A 25,901-nucleotide genomic window follows, 5' to 3' on the forward strand; every position below is an offset into this window, starting at 1 on the left:
AGAGGAGGGAGGGGAGAATCCTGAAACTGGACTTTCCCGACCTTATTCTGCCTGTGCAAATTTTGAAACATGGGGCGAGGTTGCTTTGCCAACCATTCATACAGCGATCCAAGCGAGGCTGCTGCTTGCTTCGGAAAGGAAAATCACTTTGCAGCACGTCGGCATGTTGCGAGGGCGTTGGAGGAGAAGCGCCTCATTTTAGCCCTAAGATTACAAGCTCTTCGGAGCTGTCTCTGGTCTAAGTCAGAAGCCTCCGATTTCCTTCATAAATCTTATTTCACATCATCCCATCGCGTATGTTAAATCGGTTGCGTTGATGTTTTAGAGCGGAAAGTAATGAGAGTATCTGTTTTTCACATCTAAACCAAAGCAAGGCGTTTGTATTTTTCTTTGACAATAGTTTACATATAAGAACAATTGTGGAAAATTGAGCTCTTTTTGGATTGCAAGAGAGAGACTGTCCCGAGTGATTCATTTCACAGCTATGCAAATATTTAACAGTTCCCACTAGCATTTACTGTATTTTTTTCTGGGTGGAAAATGAATAATGCCAGCATATTGTAGCATGTTTGTCATATGCATATTATCTTCCAGGATTTTAAAATAAGAGGCATTGAAGTAAAGTCAGCATTGTTTTCACTATGGGGGTTCTTCATAATCTCTAAATTCCATGATAACTCAAGGATTCAGGTTTATTGTTAATAGATAACAATGTTTTGCACTCTGTCTCTTAACTGATTTTGATTAGGGTTACAAAGTTACTGCACTAGTGATAGGAATTAATTCATTGTTTTACTATACAAGATTTCACCGTGTTGGAACATTCAGTTGTTTCCTTTTAGAAGTGTACCTTTTCAGAGTTATTCTGACTTTACCTTGAGCAGGGTATTGCACTGGGAGAACTAGCTGTAAACTTTGAACCTGGAAAGTTTGGTTTCATGATGTAAAATAGCCCTTTAAATTCATCACCTACAAATATGAAAAGAGGATTCAGACAGTGATGTTCCTAAATGACGTGCATTATCCCTCCTTTCACCTCCTCTTTTTTTCATGTGTTCTTAACTTTATCAAGCAAATCCTTTAAGGACTGATAATTGCTATGTTTCACCTTGATTCTCATTTCAAATATAAACTTTTTTTAGAATAGCAAAACTGATTCTGTCAGTGACTTAAATTAGCATACAAAACTTCACTTTACAAGTGTTTCAATGAGACAGATTGAGCTTGCATAAATTAAAAATGGCTGAAGCTAGAAACTTGGCCTAAGCTTTTAAAAATCTGGGTTTGAGGAAAAACACAATATTGTTTTACAAGTTAGAGATATTTAAATTAGTCAGTTTCACACACCTGCATGAGAAGAACTAGAATCATTATTCAGCATTGTTGCTGCCTTAAGGATGACAAAATTAGAGATATATTTAACTCCAAAGTCTATGTGGATTCAAAATTTTTAAATTGTGCAGAACAAACCTGTTTCTAAGAAGCTTCAAAGTCATTTAGGACAGCAGCACCACTGCAGTTCAAAGAATTTTCAAAGTTGGCAGGGTTAATACACATTGTAAGATGAATTCCAGATCAAGGAACTTGGGGGTTGAAAAGAACTATGGGATCTGGTAAGAATGCAAGTTACTGCTTAAAGTAAAATGTCAAAAGATAATAAATCATAAAGAGAAAATTGCACTGATACTAACAACTTCTGAGTGTGAGGCAGATCTGTAGGGTCATAGGAATGTGTCCATCTCCCATGACACCATTACCTTCATAAGAGTCAAACAAACAAATGAGCCAACACAAATGAAGATTGAAATGCAACATGACTGAGCCCAGGAATAGTAACCAGGAGTTACACTGTTCATCAGCTGTGATAGTTTTTCAACAAAGTTCTATCTGAAGATATGAAAACATTATTGAAACCTTCCTAAAGTTTGAAAGTTACATGTAGCATTCAACAAAATATTCTGACAATAATTCTCATTTTTTGAAGTGGAAGGTTTTTCTGCACTTGTGTTATATGCTTCTAGAGTAACACCCAACATGATTTCCTAGTACACCAAATAGGTATCAGAGTTGTAAAATAGTCTCCAAGCAGCAATACATGAGACTGAGAGGTAACAGTGTATAACTGTCCATGGGGAATCTGTTTGTGATTTCATTTTACACCTATTTTACACCTGTGTATTTCCAATGACATCATCTGCACTATTCCTAATATATTCTGGTGTGATTGAGATCAGAATCATCCCTGGCAATGTATTTCTTTTAAATGTATTTTCTACAGGAGCCAGCCAGTTTCTTTTTAATTTCAAAAACAGTGTCTGTCAGTAAGCAACCCTCAGTGTGTGCAGTACTAAAAACAACACACTGAAAAGAATTAATGAGCAGTTCACTTAAGTAATTTAGGTTGGATTCACAAAGGCATCTAGGTGCCTAACTCCCCTCTGGCTTAAATACCTTTGTGAATCCCATCTTCTAATATTTTCAGTGAGACTCTTCATGAGCTTAAAGTTATGCACATGCATAAGTGTATTATTGGATCAGAGCCTTGGCCACTGATATCCTCCCTATGTGATTTGTCTTTCTGATACTGGGCCCCAACAATTATGTGGCATGAAACATGGGAACTTGTTTAAAATATAGTCTCATTCCTTGATGCACAGATGTTAAGGCTTGAAGGAGCCATGATTGTCTAAGTCAGTGGTCTCCAAACTTTTTAAGCATGAGATCACTTTTTGAATTTAATTGCAATCCAGGATCTACCTCAAACCCAAATACCCTTGCCCCTCCTCCTTCCCGCCCCCCTTCTGAGGTCCTGCCCCTGCTCACTCCATCCTCCCTCTCCTATCCTCACTCACTTTTATCAAGCTGGAGGCAGGAATTTGGGGTGCTGGAGGGGTTCAGGACTGGGGCTGGGGTTCAGAATGCAGACTCTAGCTGGGCGCTGCTTACCACAGGTGGCTTCTGCATGATGGTGCAGGGGGACTCACCTCTGTTCTAGCCCTGCACCACTCCCAAAAGCAGCTAGCAAACTTCCTCCATCCCGTCCCCCCGCTGGTCTGTGGAGGTGGGGTACAGGGCGGAGGGAGGGGCACCCTGAGTACCCTCCCTTCCTCTTCTTCCCATGCCCTGCACAGCAAGCAGGAGGCTCCCACGGAGGAGTACGGGGAGCAGCTCCAAGGCAGAGGGCAGGAGCAGCATGGCAGTGCTGAGAGGGGCAGCCGAAGTGCCAGCACTTGATAGTCTTCTGGCCAAACCTCTCAGGATCACTGTCAAAGGCTCCAAGATCTACCAGTAGATCCTGATCTACTGGTTGGTGACCACTGGTCTAAGAGGTCATAGAATTTCACCCAGTAATTCCTGCATCAAGGACACAACTTTTGCTGGAGCAAGAGCTTATGGTGACTCTGTGCCCCCTTAGTTTTATGGAAATGTGCTTTTGAATATGAATATGCATAACTCAGATATGAGTTATGCAAGATGCAACATGTAAACTCTAATTGAAAAGCTTGTAAACAATCATGGAGAGTTGGTCAGCATTTATAAGAACATAAGAATGACCATAGTGGGTCAGACCAAATGTCCATCCAGCCCAGTATCCTGTCTGCTGACAGTTGCCAATGCCAGGTGTCCCAGAGGGAGTGAATCGAACATGTAATGATCAAGCCATCTCTCTCCTGCCATCCATCTCCATCCTCTGACAAACAGAGGCTAGGGACACCATTCCTTATCCATACTGGCTAATAGCCATTAATGGACTCAACCTCTATGAATTTATCTAGTTCTCTTTTAAACCCTATTATAGTCCTCGCCTTCACAACCTCCTCAGGCAAGGAGTTCCACAGATTGACTATGCGCTGTGTGAAGCAGAACTTCCTTTTATTTTTTTTAAACCTGATGCCTATTAGTTTCATTTGGTGGCCCTTAGTTCTTATATTATGGGAACAAGTAAATAACTTTTCCTTATTCACTTTCTCTATACCACTCATGACTTTATATACCTCTATCATATCCCCCTTAGTCTCCTCTTTTCCGAGCTGAAAAGTCCCAGTCTCTTTAATCTCTCCTCATATGGGACCCGTTCCAAACCCCTAATCATTTTAGTTGCCCTTCTCTGAACCTTTTCTAATGCCAGTATATCTTTTTTGAGATGAGGAGACCACATCTGTACGTAGTATTCAAGATGTGGGTGTACCATGGATTTATATAAGGGCAATAAGACATTCTCCATCTTATTCTCTATCCCTTTTTAAATGAATCCTAACATCCTGTTTGCTTTTTTGACTGTTGTTGCACACTGTATGGACGTCTTCAGAAAACCATCCACAATGACACCAAGATCTCTTTCCTGATTAGTTGTAGCTAAGTTAGCCCCCATAATATTATATATATAGGTGGGGTTATTTTTTTCAATGCATTACTTTACATTTATCCACATTAAATTTCATTTGCCCTTTTGTTGCCCAGTCACTTAGTTTGGTGAGATCTTTTTGAAGTTCTTCACAGTCTGCTTTGGTCTTATCTACCTTGAGCAGTTTAGGATCGTTTGCAAACTTTGACACCTCACTGTTTACCCATTTCTCCAGCTCATTTATGAATAAGTTGAATAGGATTGGTCCTAGGACTGACCCTTGGGGAACACCACTAGTTACCCCTCTCCATTCTGAAAATTTACCATTTATTCCTACCCTTTGTTTCCTGTCTTTTAACCAGTTCTCAGTCCATGAAAGGTTCTTCCCTGTTATCCCATGACAACTTAATTTACGTAAGAGCCCAAGAGGGACCTTGTCAAAGGCTTTCTGGAAATCTAAGTACACTATATCTACTGGAACTCCCTTGTCCACATGTTTGTTGACTCCTTCAAAGAACTCTAATAGATTAATTAGTAAGAGATGATTTCCCTTTACAGAAACCATGTTGACTTTTGCCCAACAAATAATGTTCTTCTATGTGTCTGACAATTTTATTCTTTACTATTGTTTCAACTAATTTGCCCGGTACTGATGTTAGACTTACTGTTCTGTAATTGCCAGGATCACCTCTAAAACCCTTTTTAAATACTGGCATTACATTAGCTATCTTCCAGTCATTAGGTACAGAAGCTGATTTAACGGATAGGATACAAACCACAGTTAATAGTTCCGCAATTTCACATTTGAGTTCTTTCAGAACTTGGGTGAATGCCATCTGGTCCCTGTGACTTGTTACTGTTATGTTTATCAGTTAATTCCAAAATCTCCTCTGTGACACTTCAGTCTGTGACAAGTCCTCAGATTTGTCACCTACATAGGACGAGTCAGGTTTGGGAATCTCCCTAACATCCTCAGCCATGAAGACTGAAGCAAAGAATTCATTTAGTTTCTCCACAATGACTTTATTGTCTTTAAGTGCTCCTTTTGTATCTCCAGTGTCCAGAGGCCCCACTGGTTGTTTAGCAGGCTTCCTGCTTCTGATGTACGTAACATTTTGTTATTACCTTTTGAGTTTCAGACAGAATCGATGCACCCCCTCTTGTCCTGACACTTTCCAGTTTTTCATTCATCTTAATAGCGCCTCTATTGCTTTCTTTTATATTCCTGTGTATTCCTTTATTGTGTGTTTTCTAAATTTTGGGATTATGTTGCACATCTTTAGACCAGAGTTTGTTCCAGTAGTGCTTAAACTCTTCCACATTATTTATTGTCTCCATATTTTCCTATTCTGCTTTTAATATTAGTCTGATCAAAGACTCTCTTGTGGTTTTTTGTGGAGTTACTGTTATCTTGATATTCACAGCGTCATGCTGAATATTTTTTCAAATCTATGACTCAGTGCAGTCAGGTTTATTGACATTGATCCTTCATAGCTTTATATCCTATTCATTTAGCTGATATTTCATCTCCAGGGTTGTTTGCTTCTGTTTTTATTTTATTCTCAAATTCATCCAATAGGCTGATAATCTTTACATAACAGCTTAATATTCTGGTTTCACTTTTGTTTCCATGATGGTTTTTAATATAGCGAGTTTTCTGTTGGTTCACATCCTCTGTAGCTTGGTGTTAAACTGATGAGCTGCTAGAGTTGCTGTAACTTGTATAATGAAACAAGCTAGTCCACATTGGCATTACAACTTCTTTCAAAACTTCATTCAATGCTTTCACTGTATCATCAAGTCTTTGCTGGTGAACCAAGTGCATACTTGGTACTGATAATATTCAGATTGAGGTCAAACTGATAAAATAAGCTGTATTTCACTGATAACCTTAGGTTTCAGCTTGATCCAAAATTATTCTGGGAAGCAGAAAGGTTTTGGTTTTTGGTTTTAATGGAAAAGTTTCTTCAAGGGGAAAATGCATTTTCTAAATGCTCTCACAGGAGAGTCAAAAAATAGACCTATTTTTGTTAGGGTTCTTTCTCTCTCTCTTAATAGCTGGAAATACTAGGGTTTCTTGCATCAGATACAAAATAATGAACGAAGCCTGTGAAATTCCTATTTCTCCTGAAGACAATGGCAAAAGTCCCATTAACCTCAATGGGAAAAGCCTATATTGCATAACCTGGAATCTGTATTTTATATCTAACTTAGTCCAGTGATTCTTAAATGTTTTGAAGCCATGGCCCACCCTGCTCAGTGCAGACCTCCAGCCAACCACCCCGATAACAAAATGGGTGGAGGAGGGGGTAGGAATGGGATTCTGTCTGGGAGGTTGGGTACAGGGTGGAGGTCAGGGAGGGAGGGAGAGAGGAAAAAAGGAGGCAGGAGTGGGCTGAAGGTGGGGGTCTGGGAGGGTGCTAGGTGCAAGAGTGGATTGTGAGGGGGGGTCTGGCCAGCAGGTTATGTGCAGGCTGAGGATGCAGGGGTCTGGGTGGGAGACAGAGTTTAGGAATAGGATAGGGGTATGGGATCTGGGCATGACCGAGATAGGGGGGTGTTTACCTGGCTCCATGCAGCTCCCAGGCACTGCCTCCTGCTGCTCCTACTGGCCATGATGAGCAATGGGAGCAGCGGGGAAAGCCTCCAGCAAGGAATGCCTCCAGGAGAGTAATTTCCTGCACTGCCATTTCCCCAGCTAGGGCAGGGATAGTGGCAGCGCATGAAGCTGCTTCCCTCCCCCGCAAGCCAGATCTGGCCTATGAGGCTCAGGTCCCACCTCACAGTGAGAAACCAGTGCTGGCACTCCAACCACTGCAGGATGGGAGTGAACCCTGCATCTGCGGACCATCTGCAAAATGGTTGCGGACCACTAGTGGTTTACGGACCATGCTTTGAGAACCAGTGCTCTAGTCAAGTGATTACACTGTATTGTTTAAGGTCACAGTAATACATTAAATCCTTGCAGTAGTTATTTAAGATTTATTTAGGTAGAAGGGTCTCCAAGGGGAAGCTATTCTTGTATTGAAACTTTTATGGCAAAACCATGTTCATTTTATTCAGCTGAAGAAGAGGTGGCCTGCCAATTGCTGTGTTTGAAAACAATAAATAGGCACTTACTGCAGCGATTTAGCTCAAACATAATAAACATCTATAGCACCTCATATTGGCAGAAAGTGTCCAGTATTTGACCTCGTTCTGTTTGTATTTCTCAAAGACTGTTTTCCAACATGTATTTTTTAAAAAGAAAGTTGATATGACTTTACAGCAAAAGTTTGTCCCGGCAGGTGGGAGAAGATCACACCCGGTACAAATAATGGAGTTATCATTTTTTGGCTTCTACCAGAATGTAAGTGTGTGGTCCAATGTGTCAGAATTGCAAGAGTGTCCTGAACTTTTCAGCAATCTCTGAAAAAGCCGATGCGTGCCTAAGTGTACTTGTTAGGTGGGTGGGAAAGATTTTCATTTCTTTCAAACTCGGTTTATTAAAGAACATGTTGGTGCATGGTAGATAGAAGTGTAACACTCGCTTTCTATAGGGAACAGTAAAATATTGGTTTTGCAATGAATCATATGCAAAAAGACTGTGTTAAGCAACTTGCAAGGAGGTAGGTTAAAGCCTTCTATATACTAAAGGACAAATATGAAATAAGACAAACCTATAGTTAAGGTTTTTATATAAGAATAACCTCCACATAGAAGATACGGTTCTGAAAATTCTTTCTACAGCAGAGCTAAGTTGACAGTTCATAAATATAAATCTAAGGTACTTATTTGTATGCATTACAATAATTGTTAACGTCTTTATCCTCTCGGCTCACCTCTAAGCAAGGGAAGTACTATTATCTTCATTCAAATACAGTTGGGAATTGATGCATATAAAACCTAAGTGGAAGACCATCAGCTGGTATAAATGCCATAGATCAGTTGAAGTCAATGGGCAAAGGATCCATCTCTTTAAGCTGCATCTTCACCAGCAGTGGACAATAACTGGTCCACGGGCCAGATGCAGTTTGTCAGGGTTAGCCCTGTCAGGCCACCATCACTGTATTTACCTGCACCTTTGCAGGTATGTGTGCTTGCAGCTCCTGTTTGCCGGGGAACAGCAGTCCACAGCCAGGGGAGCTGCGGGAAGCCGTTACCCAGTCCATGTTGCTCCCCACAGTTCCCATTGCTGGGAACGGTGAGCTGTGGCCAATGGGAGCGGCAAGCACCCGTACCTGCAGAAGTCCAGAAATAGAGTGATGGCAGCCTGCTAGGGGCTAATCCTGATGCACCACCTCCATCTTTTTGCCCACTGCTGGTCTATACTATGAGCTGGGGATACAACACCCCTGCTCATGTGCACATGATAATGTCAGCTTTCAATGAGCTAGAGAAATATAAATAGTAGTGTAGCCCCAGTAGCACTGGTATGGCAGAGGCGTGTGAGCACAAACTCCCCTGAACCCCATGGACATTGTTAAGGTACCTTGCTCTTTATACCCATGCTAGCTCAATGAAACCAGCCTTGCATGCGGGGGCTAGACTAGATACCCTCTTGAGATTCTTTCCACATCTATACTTCCCTGATTCTATGGGATGCATAGACTTTTACTTTCTGTGCATTGCTTCCCATCTATCAAATGGAGCAATAACAATTTACAGCAGAGGATCTAGTGCAGGGGGGCAATAATTTTTGACCGGGGACCACTTCAGAAATTTATGAAGTAGTCCAGGGCTGCCAGAGAAGGAGTAGAGCCTCAGGCAAAAGGGGTGGGGTCAGGACACTTCCTGCTTCCCTGCCCACAGACCTTGATTGGTCTGGGGATGGATGAGCATGTGAAGTCTTTGCCCCTGCCACTCCCCCCCCCCCCCCACAGAGAACCACCAGCTGTTCTGAACAGCTAGTGGCTCCCTCTAGGTGCCCCTGTCCCTGACAATGGGAGGAGACTTTGCATGCTCACGTCTGCCCCCCAGCCAATCAGGGTTTGAGGGTGGGGAAGAGCATGTGAAGTCTCCTTCCACCCTGCCCTCGTCCTGCAAGGAGCATGTGGGATACATTATTCTGTCTTGCACAGTGGGACACCTTTCCACACCAAGCCAGCAGTAAGTGTTCTGGCCTCACTGCAGCACAAACCATTACAGTCCAGGCTTCTGGCAACATTCAGTGAGCATCTGTTCTTTATCACTCTGTGTGATTCAGAGAAGAATGGTATTGCACATGGCAACCTGGATGAAGCAAGGGAAGCTATTGTAACTGGTACCACAGTGGTACATCTCTGTTTACTCACCCCCAGCAAAGCATGATTTGAGCCCCTGCCCTGCAACCATGCCAGCACCCTCTCTCCCTCCTGTGCAGACTCTTGGGCTAGGAAAGTTGCACTAACCCAGATAGTGAAGCAACTAAACATATTTGTAAGCATCTAGAAGAAAACATGGATTTATCAAGAACAATCATGCCAAACCAACTTGAAATCCTTATTTGACAAAATCACAAGCCAACTAAATAGAAAAGTAGATGAGATATATTTCAACTTTAGTAAAACTTTTGATACTGTCTCATATGACCTTATCATAAATAAACTAGAGAGATATAGCCTGGATGAAGCTACTATAAGGTAGGTGAGCTATTAGCTGGAAAAGCTACTCAGAGAGTAGTTACCAGTAGTTCACAATTAAGTTGGAAGGGCATATTGCATGAGGTTCCACAAGGGCCAGTCCTGGGTCCAGTTCTGCTCAATATCTTAATAAATGATTTGGATAATGGCACAGAGAATACACTAATAAAGTTTGCAAATGACACCAAGCCGGGAAGGGACGCACACATTTTGAAAGACAGGATGAGAATTCAAAATGATCTTGACAAACTCGAAAAGGTATGAAATTAGAAGGGTGGAATACAATACTGATGACTGCAAAACACTAAACTTAGGAAGCGGCGAGGAGTCCTGTGGCACCTTATAGACTAACTGAAGTGTTGGAGCATAAGCTTTCGTAGGCAAAGATCCACTTTGTCAGATGCATGCATCTGACGAAGTGAGTCTTTGCCCATGAAAGCTTATGCTTCAACACTTCAGTTAGTCTATAAAGTGCCACAGGACTCCTCGCCACTTTTGCAGATTCAGACTAACACAGCTACCCCTCTAAACTTAGGAAGAATACTCAGTTACACAAATACAAAATGAGAAGTAACTGCCTCTAAGAGGAGTATTGCAGAAAAGAGTTTGGGGGGTTATAAGTGATCACAAACTAAATATGAGTCAACAGTATAATATTATTAGGAAAAAAGCAAAGATCATTTTGGGACGTAAAAAAGTCTCAGAGGAGTAGCTATGTTAGTCTGTAAGTTTGAAAACAATAAGTAATCCGGTGGCATCTTAGCCTTAGTCTACGCTGCAGGGTTTTTCCGTAACAAGCCCTTTGCGGAAGAGTTCTTGTGCAAAAATGTGTTGTGCAAAAAGCGCATCCAAACCTCAAAGCGCATTGCAAAAGTGATGTGCTTTTGTGCAAGAGAGCGTCCACACTGCATGGACACTCTTGAGCAAGAAAGCTCTGATGGCCATTCACAGAATGAGCACCTGTGCTTTTTCTGATAAGGGTTTCTTGTGCAAAAACCCCTCTGGAGCGTCCACACCTGCCTTTTTGCACAAGAGCAGTAGCGCAAAAAGGATTTGTTCCTTGTGGGGAGAGGAATAACTATTGGCAAAAACCATCTGTTCTGTCGATTTTCTTGCACACAAATGTGCTTGAGGTGTGGACGTTCTGCCGATTTTTGCACAAAAACCTTGTAGTGTAGACATAGTCTTGAAGACTAACAAATTATACATCTATATATTATCATGAGCTTTCGTGGACAAAACCCACTTCATCAGATGAGCTGGAGAGGAATAACAGGAACCCAGAAATTTATAACAGAAAAAGAAGGGGGAGAAGAAAAAAAAAGATACCTGTCAGTTGAAGACTTGGTGCTAATGAGGCTAATTAACTGGGCTGGAAGTGTCCCAAACTTAGCTTTTTATGAAAAAAATGAGGCATTAAATGCAGGGAAGGCTGGCTTTATTTTGGGATATAGTAAACAAGACAGGAGAAATTCTTCAATTCTACTCACCATCAATAAGGCCTCAGTTGAGGTTCAATACTTAGACCTGCCTTGCTGTCAAGGCCTGAACTAGATGATCTATTGAAGTCCCTTCCATTCATATACTTTTACGATAATATTTACCTTTCAAACTTTAGAAAGTATAAATATTTTACAGGACAAAAACTACCAGTTTTCTTAAGGATGGAAAGAAAATTTTATATGCATAAGTATACTTGTTCCTGAGAAAGCTATTTGTTGGTAAAATAAAGAAAACATGAAAGTTTGTAACTATATACACTTTTCTTAAGGAGATGTTCTTCATTACAAGTGTGCTTTTGTCTTGTGATGTAGTTACAGTAATGGTGAAAAAAATCAGTAATAAATTATGTACAGACTGGCCAAAATCTAAGAAAGAACACCCCAAATCAGTCTTCTTGCTTCTCTTTGGTAGTTTAGAGCCCTAATGACTGCAGCAAGCTATTTTTAAGAATGCACATATCCATTAACATATGATCAAGAGCAAATCAGTTGTCACTGACATATCCAAATCATAAAGCTTGGATTCAGAGCTGAATTTCCTTAAAGCTTGGTGACATTTATTGACAGGGTCTTGGTTTAGCAGATTTTAAAAGAATTACAGGTAGCAAAATCTGAACATTTTTGAAGGTCGTTTTTTCATTGAAATTCTTCCTGGGGGAGGGTAAGTTTCTTACTAGTACCAGTTATGTACTTTAAGATCCAGACTTGAATGTGAAAGGGGGCAGTTCTAGAGCTTTGCTTTGAGCTGGTCTCCAATTGCTACCTATATAAAAAATGTGTTTTGAAGTAGAGCGACTACATAATGTGTACTAGTTCATTTATTACTGTGTGGTGAATGAGACTGTTTTATGCTCATTAGTAAATGCAGCTTTGTTTAATATGCAATGAAATTTGCATCCCAATTTTTCCCCTATCATTTTCCATGTAAGGAAAGGGCCTCCATGGGAAGTCTACTTCATAGAATATTAAGATGATTTTAGAAGAAAGTGTTCTATCTTACCTGTGAATTTGTGTGCTTGAGTGGTTCTAAAGCTAACACAGGGAGACAAACTCTCTGCCATTGTAAATGGGTGAAACACCACCAAGTTCAGGGAAGTGGTGTTCATTTACACCATATTTTCCGTACCATATTTTAGTGTAAGATTGCATAAGTATCCTACATTTATTTTTTTTAAATTTGCATATTTGTCATCTGACCGAGACAAGAAAAAGGACTGATAAATTGGGCCACCAAAAATTGAAAAAGCTAATTGTTTTATTACATACCTCATATCATAAGGAATGCATGACATTGCTTCAGAGGAGAACATATTGCACCATACTATAAACATTTTACAGTTGTAACTTGTTCATCTGCATTTATATAAATCAGTAGCATGTACCCCATCGCAACATCAATACAGTTTTCATGTACCTTTGTATATATGCCATTCTCATTTAAAAAGTTGTGTTAAGTTCAGAGGGAAAACTATCCTTTATACTTAGACCTTAAAAGTAGTAAATAAGCATTTACCAGACTCAAATGTACAGAGAATTGGACGAGCATACTAAATATGTCCACTTGCTTAATACAAGACAGAATGCTTTCCACTTAATCAAAGTGCCAGAATAGTGTATATTATTTTAAATATCACAATATTATACACAGAAATAGGCAAGGTTGCATTTGATACAGCCTATTTTTAATAAAAAATGAACAATTCACTTAAACATGTGATTTCAAACTCTTTTGCATAATCTTGTATGAAAAAAAATTGTGCACTGCTTTTATACTCATGTATGAAAATATATTTATTTGATATACTTGAATTGCACAGTAGCATTTCCCAAAAGCTGCGTAATCTATTCAATCTCATTTAATTTCCTGCAGTGTCAAACTTCTTCAGTATAATAATTCTGCAAGTATAGAAATGCTGTAGAAACAATCCTTCAAGGAAAACTGATAAAGTAACATTTACATAAGTACAAAATATACAGCAAAGTTAAAATTTCATTAAATAAAATACATAGGTTAGCTGATTGTCTCAAACCATAAGATAACACCTCATTTTAAATGGTAGCCTTTGGGGAACTTTTCTCCATCGATACGTGGGAGATTTACAAAGCAGTAAAGGGAGTTAATATTTCCCATGTACATCAGTAGAAAAGAATTCCCGCCCCACACTTTTGCACACAGGGCATTGCAGGCACAACTCCTGGTAACAATGATAACTGAGCATACAACCTTCCATGTATTATGCTGAATAGTGGGCCAGACCCATCCTGACCCCTAGAAGCAAGTTTAGACCAGTGTATGACATCATTACTAATTTCACTAGTATTCAGAGTAACACCACCAGCAACAACAATTTTATGACATTATTGTGATGGTCTCATATACCTCACATGAATTTTACTGCAATCTGGCAACCAATGCACCATTAAAATAAAATGTTGCCAGAATACCTCACTTTTTTCTGTTTAAAACAGGTAGATATGAAATTAGTCTAGTTTATCTTAAATTGATCCCCTGAAAATAAATGTGTGGGTTTTTTTTTTAAAATAACGAGTCCCTACTATAAATCAGCTATTTTAATCCTAACATGTTTTGGAATGGAAGTTAAGTGCATCAGCACTATTTTAGCAAAGAGGCATACCACAATCTAAGACTACAGCAGAATTGTATCCCCGATGTTCACTCCTGGTCCAGACGTATATTGGCTGTAGCGAAGCATCGGCCTAGACTCTGAAATACTGGTGCAATAAGAACATCTGTCATACTCTTCCATACAGTCTGCACAGAAGGCAAGACCATGAGGCAGGTCTTTACAAAAGGCATCACAATCCTAAAAAGAAGAAGAAAGTGGAAGATTTGAGGATTACCACTACTACAAAATAATGGAACTACCAGTCAATCCTTGGTTACATTTATTCATGGCAGTGAAATCTTTTTTTTTTCCTGGTTAAATAAAAGTTCGAGACATTTAAAGCCTTCAGAAAAATAGGAAAAGTGATGAAGAATCCTGTGGCACCTTATAGACGAACAGTTTTATTGGAGCATAGGCTTTCATGGGCAAAGATCCACTTCGTCAGATGTATCTGACGAGGTGGGTCTTTGCTCATGAAAGCTTATGCGCCAATAAAACTGTTCGTCTATAAGGTGCCACAGGACTCCTCGTTGCATTTGCAGATTCAGACTAACATGGCCACCCCCTGATACTTGACACCAGAAAAACAGGAGTTCATCTATGCTGAGAAGCAACATATTGTGTAATTTATGCTAAAGGGATTTGACTTCTCTTCATTTTTTTGGGCATTTCATCAAGCTAGAAGTTGTTTAAATGTTGTTCAGCACAGTTAAAAAACAAACGTAGAAATGATTTATGTTATGTTGAACTATGACTGTAAAGTGGTTTTCTAAAAGGCTGCAGCACAGAGCAATACTAAATGTTTGTCTGTTTGGGTTTTCAGCCATTATCAAATCAAGTCCAACAATGCAAACAGTATGCTAATATGTCTATGTTGCACTCTCAGCTAACCCAGATGGATTTAAAGAAGAATTGTTCTTCTAAAGCCTTCTATTTCTTTGTCTCTGCTGAAACAGCAAGTAATGTACATACTATATAGAACTTTGAATGCTGCTGGAATAATATGCATACAGCATAAGAGGGGACACTATACTCAGACGTGTGGCTACGGCTACCTTCAGTTCAGCTGTTTATACCAGGGGTTGGAACTTCAGACCTGGGAGATGGATACGCCCCCTAGCTTACCTGGATCCAGCCCAGGAGGCTCAGCATTGGGAGCCTGTGCAGGTGCTCCAGCTCCCCTAGCCTCTCATCTGCAGGGCTGGAGCACACAAAACCTACTTGGCTGGGCCCAACCTAGGCTCTGGTGTGCAAGGGGAATGTGGGCAGTGTCTTTCTTCTTCTCAGTTAGGGGCTTCTCACCATGCTTCTCACTTGTGTTTTTTTTTGGGGGGGGGGGAGAGGGATCAGCAGCCCCCAACAGAACAAAGGTTCTCTACTTCTGGTATATACAATATAGTATAGAGTGTGCTGCTAGATAAATTGCACCTTCTCTTCTGATTTCCATGAGTAGCTTATGATTTTCTCTACATTATTATCTGATCAAATTATTTGCTGAATAACTTGGTGCAATTTAAACCGTCACCCCAAATCCTATGTGGGAAGCTGCATCAGGAGTGTGGGAAGCAGTTGGAAATCACTCTTAATAGAGAGGTAGTGGTAAAGCCAAAATCCTTGGGTAGGACCTCTGGCAAGGACAGCAGTAACAGAATGTTTATTGCAGGGGAGATTTCCTACTACTGCTCCCCACCGGTATTCTGGAACAATCCTCTCCTTGATTAGCCTCTTCTACTTTCTGAGGTGCACAAGACCAGTGTTTCTCAACCCTTCTTTACAAAGTACTGTACCCCTTTTTTTAAAAAAAGCATAAGTACCCCCAGCATCTACAGTTTTTAGACACACAACATTTTTTTCTTCCATTGCAACACATTTGTTTAAACAACTTAATCGTAGCTGGGTGGGCAATGAAATTTTTGGGTGTAAAAAGTATAAAAATAATAAAGTGCTGTAAAATTTAACACAAAAATTCAAGTTTTCCTCAAATTTCAGTTGTGTTGATGTACCCCCCCTCCCAGACTTCTCTCGGGTACCCCTTAGGGTACTCGTACCACTGGTTGAGAAACATTGCACAAGACGGATCTAGGCTCTACAGTGGAACAGGCTGCAGGTAGTCAGAGCCCCTCAAGCTCCGCTCAGAGCAGAGGGTACATCTACATTGCATCTGAGAGCAAATCTCCCAGCCTGGGTGCACAGACTTGCTCTAGTGCTCTAAAAACAGCTGTATAGACAGCATCTGTGGCTGGGGGAGGAGATCAGGCTCTCAAGCCCCCTCTAGCATCTACCCAGCTATTTTTATAGTGCTGGCATGAACCCTGCAAATGCAATTTGGTGGGCATGGGCTGGGAAGTTTGCTGTGGGATATGGTACAGATGTGCCTAATGAGAAGACACAGCCACGTTTCCAAAAGTGAATTAAATCCAGTGGCTTAGAATGTAATCAAAGTGATAGTTAAGACTTATAACAGAAATGCTGTTAACACTTAATAGGCAGTCACGAAAATAGTCCCCGCTGCCCAAGATGGAATACAGTATGAGGTTCTAGTCTATTGCTTCACAAAGATCCTCCCCCTACGAACAGGCAGGTGGGGTGAAGAAGGCAGAGAGAGAAACATCTTTTCCTTTTCATTCCCTGCAGTCAAGAAGTGGGGAGAAGAGATGAGGGAGGACGGACTCCTCTCACATTGACGCCACACAATGTCAGGACAGTTATTGGGTGGCTCTCTGATTCCATTCATTCAGGGAGGATGAGGCTTTCCAGCTCTCATTATTCTGTGGTCATCAAGGCTGAGTACCACAGAATGGAGGGCTAGAGAAAAACGTGAAAGGTGAGAGACATCCACTTCTTTGCATCTTGGTCATTGTGCATGTAGCAAGTAGTGGAGGGAAGTGCAGGCCCTGATACAGATTAATGCCAAGTACCTGCAGCTCCAAATGCAGTCAAGGCATGAAGTTGATTGGCTTTTGGGAATCTTTACATGGGCAGAGGAGAACTTTGCTTTCCAGTGTTGGAGAGGAGATCTGTGCATGCTACACTAGCTTAATGGAAAGTTCCCCAAGAGAAAGCTGCAAGTCCACAACTTTTTTCTCAGGGGTAGGACTTTAAAGAACAAACACTAGGACATTTTTTAGGGAGGAAAGAAAAAAAAAAAGAGTAGAGCCAAATTCTGCCATGAGTTGTAAAAGACAAACAAGTTAGGCTTCAAAATGGTTGCATACATGTATCTCAGAGCAATATTTGGTCTCTGATCTATGGTATGGCTCAATTTTGAGTGCATCATCTGGAATGCTGGTATTGAAGCAGCACAGCCTAGCCATAAACAAATCACTTCAACAGAAAATTCCAGCTCCAGTTTAAGGATATCTCTTAAAGTTTACTCAAGATAGTCACATGGAGCCTCTAACAGTTGGTGTGACAATTTTTCAACAACTTACAGTCTGTAGCATGAGAGAAAGAAATCACTACAGGCAAAGGAATGCAGAAAAGTAACTTTGCAATGAGCTCGTACACAGATCGCTAAACTGTTAGCTGGCATTGGCAGAGTTTCAGACTCTCTCATTCTTGCCCAGATAGTGCAACCATAGAGACCGGCTTAATGTCAGTGTGAGGGAGGGTCCAGGACATGTTACTCTTTAATAGGAACATCAAAATGAAAATTTAAATCAAATCCCACTGTTGGTATTTTTCTCATTTAATTTTCTTTTTCTCCTTACCTGCTCCCATTACATGTTGTGCAATATACTGCATTTCTTTAAAATTAATCAAGCTACCAAGAGCTAGAGTCTGCTCTCAGATATGGGATGCACAACCACTGCTGAAATCCTGGGGAGTTCTAGGTGAGTGAGGAATGCCAAGTCAAGCCAGGCTTATGTGGATTTTTAGTGTGGCTTTATAGTTACAACACTACTTTGCATATCTACAGCATTTTCCATCTGAGGACCTCAAAGTGTTTTACAACAGCATGGAATTTAGCCTCCTAAAAGACCCTATAATATAACTGGCTCAGTTTCATTGATGAAGAAACTGAGGCACAGAGGCTCTGCAGGCCTCTTCTGCAGCCAGTTACATCGGACTGCAAACTCACAATCTGTTAGTTGAGTTTTCCGGGAATTGTTCCAAAAAGGGAGGGTTTGAATGGAATTCCTATCCTCTCACCCACAAAACAAGCAACAGGTATGTTCCTAAGCCCAACAGGATTCCAAAGGAAGCCACAGTACTAGCTATTCAGAAACCCTAAGCTACCCACCACTCCATGAGGTCTCCTGCCCCATCACCAGATCCTGGGGAAACAGCTCCATTCAAATCCATACTCCCAAGGAACCTGGAGAGGGCAGATAATGCTGCACAGAAATTAAGACTCAAGCTTTATTAATTTTAGGTTGGAGTTTGTGGGGAAAACTAGATTAAGCTCATCATCATCATCTACTTGAAATAGATCCTGGGTTGGGTAGGGATGGAGCTAGAGGTAGCTAAGTAGAGCAAACTAGATTCTAGAGCTACACCTCTCCCAGGGCATAACAGGTGATCAGAATGAAAGCTTTCTGTATTGGTAAAGGGTGTGGATGTGGGTGTTGTGTGTAATAATTAGGCCCAGAGAGAAACTAAAGCCATAATTTTCATAAGTGGATACTTATGGTTAGACACCTCTATCACTGAAGTGCTGAGCAGCCCCTGTTAAAATCAGTGGGGATTATTCATAGTATCAACTTCCAAGGACTTAATTCAGTAAAATTCATGTCTGCATTCAGTTGCATTGAAGCTCATACAAGAGGTGTTTCTGGGGTACAAAAACAACATTATTAATGAACTGGGGCTTATTAAATCAGACTACAACATCTTTAGATGTTTAAAGAGCTGCTAACTCTAGCTATCCATGCCTGAAAATAAGTTCTGACAATGAAAATCTTATCTAAAACTAGCATGCAAAGAAAATCTTGGTTGGTGCGCATGCTACTGGGCCTTTTGTCATCCTACTCTTTTCACCTGCTGTGCAGTCAGGTGGATTCCCAACTTTCTCTTATATAGCCCTTTCATTTCCATCCCCTGGTTCTTTTTTCCTTCCATCCATCTCCACATAGCTGACTTTCTGTTTTGAAGATTTTCCAAACCATTGCTAAAAATATAGCAAAGCATATCAGCTTTCTTGTGAGATTCTAGAGCTACTGCCTCTTGCCTGTGGGACTGGCCATGGGGCCAGGGTCAGACTGCCTGAGCTTAGCAAGGGAACCCTTTCCTGAAGGTGGCTAGGGTGCACAACATTGCATGAAGCACTGACCAAGCCTCACACTAAAAGACAGAGGCAGCAACTTTGATGATAATAGTAAAGCTAAGGTTATTTTTTTCAGCAAAGCAGCATGGGAAAAGAGAAGTAGCTGGCTCAACTGAGTAGGGGACTGGGTGACAAACCAATGAGAAAAAGTTGTAATGGAGAAAAAAAGTTGCAATGGGAAGAAGCAAAACATGGCCCTCCAACTCAGCTGGCATAATACCTCTACCAAGCCCTTACATTAAATAAATGTGAAATAAAAAAAACCCAATGAATGGCTCTGCAGTACCTTAGAGATTAACAAAAATGTATACGGTATCCTGAGATTTCAGGAGCACACACCATTAAATACATATATGATTAAGTAATCTGCATAGTCCAAGAAACTAAGCCATCACCATTATTATTATTTATAACCTAAGTACAGGGCTGGTTTTACCATGTGGTGAACTGAGGCAGCCGCCTCAGGTGCCAGACTGTGTGTGTGGGGGGTGGGGTGGGGTGAAGGAGGTCACTAGGACGCAGAGAATTGAGACCTTTCAATGTTTTGGCCCAAGCAAGGGGGCACGGGGGCATCATTTGAGCTCCCTGCCACAGGTGCCAAAATGTTGTGGGCCAGCCCTGCCTAAGTAGCATGTAGCAGCCCAAGCCAAGATCAAGGCCCCACTGTGCAAAGCACAGCAAAATTCAAAGAAAGAAACAGTCCCTGTCCTAAGGAATTTGCAAATTACATAAACAAGACAGGCCTCTGGTAGAAATTATACAGATGAAGAACTGAGCACAAAAAGTGTATTGTTGTCCCTTTAATAAATACTCAAATTGACCTGATTATACTAGATGTAGAGGTGACTATCACTTGTTAGGATCTATGGCAATAACACAAGAATGGTTCACTCTCCCTTGTGAAACTGAATTCATAAGAGGCACTTCTTTACTGTATATGGAGATTAACGTTTCAGTAAGAAGACAACTGAAGTGGAAGGCAATTCATTTACTCACCAAATATGCAGACAGCTGAGTACTGCAAAGACAATTCCTGCAACCAGAGCCAGTGGAATAGCAAGGAACAGAGTCAGGAGCTTGTACAGCACGTATCTGCTGAGCTCAAAAAGAGCGTGGCTGCAGATCCAAACTTTGTCAAAGGAGTGAGATGACGCAGGCTCTGCTATGACATCCTCAAACCCCAGCTAGAAGGACAGAGAAAACACCCCCCGTGTAAAGGCAATAGCAGGCGCTGGGGTTGAAGAGGGAACTAAACTGGAGCCTCTGCGACGGATGCTGGGAAAGAGGCAGAGTAGGTTGCACTGGGCTATGTTTAATTTCCCTGCCGCGGCTTTATAGTACAGCAGATGGATTTTGGCTACAGACCCCTGCAGAGAAGGAAACTCGCTGGGCGTGACCTGCACAGGTGCTGGGGCAGGTTGGGCTCAGGCGGGATCGGACAGAGAGACCCCGCGATTTTGGTACTGCCCAGTTTAAAACAACAGCCCCTTATGGGAAAACAACCGCCCCGGCCCCTGGGAAGAAAGGGAGGTGCCCAAGCCGGTCACGGTGGCTGCAGCGCGGCGGCTAAGGGGAATCGCAGCCGCCTGCTTTGCAGGGACCCAGGGGCCGGGGCGGCGAGCAGAGACCAGCGCGCGGAGGCAGCGGGGCGCTCAGGTGGCCGCCGGGGACCCTCCCTCACCTTCAGGTGGGTGTTCAGCCCCCGCGGGTCTCTGCCCTGGCCGCTCTCTGCCAGCTTCTCCGGACCGGCCAGCGCAAGGCCGCCGGGGCGCCCCAAGCTGTCCTCGGCCATGAAGATTTTGGTGTCTCCGGTCTCCTTCTCCAGCCCCATGGCGGCTCCGCTAGTGCGCTCCCTCCGGGGCGTCCCCGCAGCCTCTGGGCTTGGGTGGAGCCGGGCTGGCCCGGAGTCCCGCCCCGGCGAGCGGCGCGCCCGCAAGGGGCTGCCTTCTGGCTCCTGCACAGGCTCCGCCCTGCCGAGGGAGGGAGAGTCCGCGCCCTGCACCGTTCCCGCGCCGGGGCTGGGGCATCTCCCCCTGCCCTGCTAATTGCTAAATAGGGTGACGCCACAGGCCTCCTTGCACCCCCTCACCGCAGGCACCAGTGGCCCCTGGCTGGGCTGCAGCGACCGGGGTGACTCCCTGGCCCCGCTCGCGAGTGGGGGGAGCCGAGGATGGGTCCCCGCAGAACAGGGCCTGTTACATGCCCTGACAGTTCTGGGGTAGCTGGCTGGGACCATAGCTATGGGTGGGCCTGAGTGGGCGGTGGCAAACCTACTTAGCATCCAGGGCCAGAGCCTCAGGATTTCTTGCCCACATGCTCAGGGTTTATTTGGGGTCGGGAAGGAATTTTCCTCCAGGGTAGATTGGCAGAGACCCTGGAGGTTTTTTGCCTTCCTCTGTAGCGTGGGAGGCGAAAATGGCGATCAGGGTTTTTTTGCGGAAAAGTGCGTCTAGATTGGCCAGGGACGCTTTTCCACAAAAAGTGCTTTTGCGGAAAAGCGTCCTGCCAATCTAAACGCGCTTTTCTGAAAATGCTTTTAATGGAAAATGTTTCCGTTAAAAGCATTTCCAGAAAATCATGCCAGTGTAGATGTAGCCTGGCTGTGAGTGGGCTGGCCAGCAGCTGATTCTTATTGATGGTACATGCATTCAAATTGACATCAAGATAACTGAGGCCCTGTTAAAAAGAAACAATGTGCAGCTGGGTTCCTTCCATTTACCTTGGTTGACTTTCGGGTTCCAATGGGGGAAAAGAGACGGGGAGAGAGGTGACACCCTCCCCCCGCAACTTCTCAAACACAGGGGCTGTGTCTTCATTGGCATCCCTTTCCGGAAAAGGGATGCTAATGAGACACTTCGGAATTGCAAATCTGCGGGGGATTTAAATATCCCCCGCGGCATTTGCATTTACATGGCTGCCGCTTTTTTCCGGCGCGGGGTTTTTGCCGGAGAAAAGTGCCAGTGTAGACGCGATTTTCCGGAAAACAAGCCCTTTTCTGGGAGATCCCTTATTCCTACTCGAAAGGCTTATTTTCCGGAAAATCACGTCTACAATGGCGCTTTTCTCCGGCAAAAACCCCGCGCCGGAAAAAAGCGGCAGCCATGTAAATGCAAATGCTGCGGGGGGTATTTAAATCCCCCGCGGATTTGCAATTCTGAAGTGTCTCATTAGCATCCCTTTTCTGGAAAGGGATGCCAATGTAGACACAGCCAGGGAGAAGTGACACTCTCTAACATTGGGGAAGTGACTGACCAACCTGACTATCCATGCCCACTACATTCCACTCACCAGCTACGTCTACACTGGCCCCTTCTTCGGAAGAGGCATGCTAATTTAGAACTTTGGAATAGGGAAATCCACGGGGGATTTAAATATCCCCCGCGGGATTTAAATAAACATGGCCGCCGCTTTTTTTCCGGCTTGAGGAAAAGCCGGAAAAGAGCATCCAGACTGGCACGATCCTCCGGAATAAAGCCCTATTCCGGAGGATCTCTTATTCCTACTTTCAAGCACATCTTTTCTTCCCCATCCCTCCCCCTTCCCCCCGCCCCCCCCCCGCCCCCGCTTATGGCTGAAAGCAGCTTATCCCTTCCTGTCCGGAAGGCTACGTCTATACTGCACCTCTTGTGCAAAAGCCTATGCAAATGAAGCATGGATTATCATATTGCCATGTTTCATTTGCATAATTAATTAGGGGCCGTTTTTGCACAAGAGACTTTTGTGCAAAAAGGAGCTGTGTAGACAGCTCTTTTTTGCGCAAAACCCCACTCTTGCGCAAGAGCTGTTCTTTTGGAAAAAATGAGGAAGAACGGCTCTTGTGCAAGAGGGTGTTTTTTCACAAAAATAAGCTGTCTACACAGCTCCTTTTTGCACAAAAGCCTCTTGGACCAAAATGGCCCCTAATTAATTATGCAAATGAAGTGTAGCAATATGCTAATTTACAGTTCATTTGCATAGGCTTTTGCACAAGAGAGGTGCAATATAGATGTAGCCACAGTGTTGAAAGGCAGCTAACATCTCTAGACTGCTGCTGGCCACCAACATAACCCAGCCACCTCCTTTTCCCCTGGCTACCACATGAACAGGAAGAGTTTAAGCCTAAAGGGTGTATTGTGAATCAGTGCCCAAGGAACTTGACTGCAGAGGCTACCACAAACCTGGCAGGAGCGATGTCCCAGCAAGGGAGGGTGCCTAGGTGATATAGCAGTCCGACTTTCCTTAGAGTCAGGGCCAAACACAGTTGGGGGAGCCAAGGGGTAAAGAGAGTACTCTGCCCCTGCCAAGGGGGCTGCTGCAGAGCTTGCAGGTTTGTGGTGTGAATTGCCTGGAAATCACCTCTCACCGCCCCCCCCCCCCACTCCAGAGCTTAGCTGAGGAGTGGAAAGGAGTCCCTGTGCCAGTGTTGTGCATGGCTTCGGTACATGTAGGGCTTGGCTCCTCACCAGCACTCAGGTCTTGGGCTTTCTTGGGGTGCCAGCCCAGTCAGAGGCAGCGGGACAAGGAAGGAGCCTGTCAGCTAGGCTGTTGGTGAGCTGGTTCTTTGCACAACCCTGGGAGTAGGATATGTCCCATAGGGGGAGGAGGGAGGGGTAAGGAGAAGCAGCAGGGCTGAGGGGGGGCAAAGAGGCACAGCAGGGAGAGGACAGTGAAAGGGGGAGCACATAAAGGGCCAATGGGTGGGCAGCAGAGGTGACATATAACAGGCTGATACTTGGCACCTGCCTGTACTTGCCAACCACTGCAGCACACAGCACTCAGCCAGTGCCAGCTGGAAATGAGATGGGGAGGAAGGATGGAGCCACCATTCAGAGGGGGCTGTGCTGATGGATCAGCAAGGAAGTGACTGGCCCCGCATCTTCGCTCCACTATTAGTGTTGCACCCCCACACCCATTGTGAGCCATGGAACCCCTTTCCCACTCACCACTGATTGGTAGCAGGCTGTCAAGCAGGGATCTGTCACTATCCATCCAAACTGTGTCCAGTCTCATGGATCTTTTATGGAACATCTTATTTTCTTTCCTCTTATGCCCTGCCTAAACCTACCCATAGTCTATAACAAGTAAATGAGAAGTGGCCCAGTTATCCTTCACTGAAAATCCTCAGCATCTCATTCTCAGGCTTTGTTTCTCCATTTTATATAACTCATTCCTACTAGGCTGCGTCTAGACTGGCAAGGTTTTCCGCAAAAGCAAGTACTTTTGCGCAAAAACTTGCCAGCTGTCTACACTGGCTGCTTGATTTTGCGCAAAAGCACTGACGTTCTACTGTCCAAAATCAGTTCTTCCGCAAATGCTTTGATGTTCCCGTTCAGGGAAAAGCCCTTTTCCGGAAACGTTTTTGTGGAAGAGGGCCAGTGTAGACAGCTAAAAACTGTTTTGCGCAAAAAAGCCCGGATGGTGAAAATGGCGATCGGGGCTTTCTTGTGCAAAACCGCGTCTAGATTGGCACGGACGCTTTTCTGCAAAAAGTGCTTTTGCGGAAAAGCGTCCGTGCCAATCTAGACACTCTTTTTTGCAAATGCTTTTAACGGAAAAACTTTTCCGTTAAAAGCATTTGCGGAAAATCATGCCAGTCTAGATGTAGCCCTACTGTATTATCTTATACAATGGTGTGACTATAGCAAAGTAAAGGGATAATTTCTGAAAGGCTTTGGTAGCTGTTTGAAAGCACTGATGTATGAACACCCATATATTGACACTCGCTGATTTCTGCTACAATACAATATCCATTATCACATCTCACTCTCCAAAAAGAGACTTTGAGGTTTATAATCCAGCTACTATTCATGTCTGTTACAATGAACCTGGAAACTCTCAGTCATCATTTTCTTGCATTCATACTGCTGCATCAAATTAGTATTAGCTTCAAGCCTTGAACAATTCTGGCATTCATAGCAATATCAGATTTGGATAAGATGTCACCTAAAGCAATGATAATGATGTTGTATCGTTAGGTGGGCAATTCCTGCAGAGAAGCTCCATGTTATTCCTTTATTTCAATCTATGTATGGAGCTTTATGTTTTTCGTTTCTGTGCTGCAGCCAAATATTGCCTTGTGTACACTTCTAGTCTCATAGGAAATAATGAATGGAACATAATAATGAAGGAGTATGACATTGTTATTTATTGGAGAATCTGCAGGTAAAGTCAATCCTGATTCCTGTTCGTCAGCCTTGCTCACAAATATAAACTTACAGTGTGCTAATATGTGTTTGGAGAAAATATTGTGACTTAAGGCTCTTTTTTGAGCTTCAGTTCTTCTTGGTGTCTTCTGGAAGGTTTAAATAATCTATAATAATAACAATTAATATTTCCATTGTGCTTAGGGGTCCCCCATCATAGACTAGGGCACAAGCCAAAACAACGGCCCTTCATGCCAGCAAACAGTTTGTCGTTTAAATAGAAGCTAAGAGAGAACAGTTGGAGATAGATAGATAGATTGTTGAGGAAGTATAAGGAAGGAATGAGGCAATATTGGGCAGTATCAAAGTCAGTGGTCTCAGCACACTAGCAGCCTACCCCTTATTAAGTTTTTTGTAGGAATTGTAGCAAAGGAGTTTG

The 25,901-nt window shown here is 43.0% G+C and overlaps 1 protein-coding gene and 1 long non-coding RNA gene across 2 annotated transcripts in view; one reads left to right on the forward strand and one right to left on the reverse strand.

The window, feature by feature from the left end:
• Window positions 1–12,684: 12,684 nt before the first annotated feature.
• CAV2 (caveolin 2) lies at window positions 12,685–21,340 on the reverse strand. Its single transcript, XM_075929307.1, has 3 exons — window positions 21,022–21,340; window positions 20,337–20,524; window positions 12,685–14,272 (listed from the first exon to the last, which is right to left on the reverse strand). The coding sequence occupies exons 1-3, from the start codon at window positions 21,169–21,171 to the stop codon at window positions 14,122–14,124; spliced, it is 489 nt and encodes a 162-aa protein (XP_075785422.1). The 5' UTR covers window positions 21,172–21,340; the 3' UTR covers window positions 12,685–14,121.
• LOC142829510 (uncharacterized) overlaps window positions 20,493–25,901 on the forward strand; it is a 115,533-nt gene continuing 110,124 nt past the window's right edge. Inside the window, exon 1 of the long non-coding RNA XR_012903944.1 lies at window positions 20,493–20,631. This is a non-coding gene — a long non-coding RNA (uncharacterized LOC142829510). The remainder of the gene's footprint in view (window positions 20,632–25,901) is intronic.

Source organism: Pelodiscus sinensis, chromosome 1 (genome assembly GCF_049634645.1).
Source record: "Pelodiscus sinensis isolate JC-2024 chromosome 1, ASM4963464v1, whole genome shotgun sequence".
Taxonomy (NCBI): Eukaryota; Metazoa; Chordata; order Testudines; family Trionychidae; genus Pelodiscus; species Pelodiscus sinensis.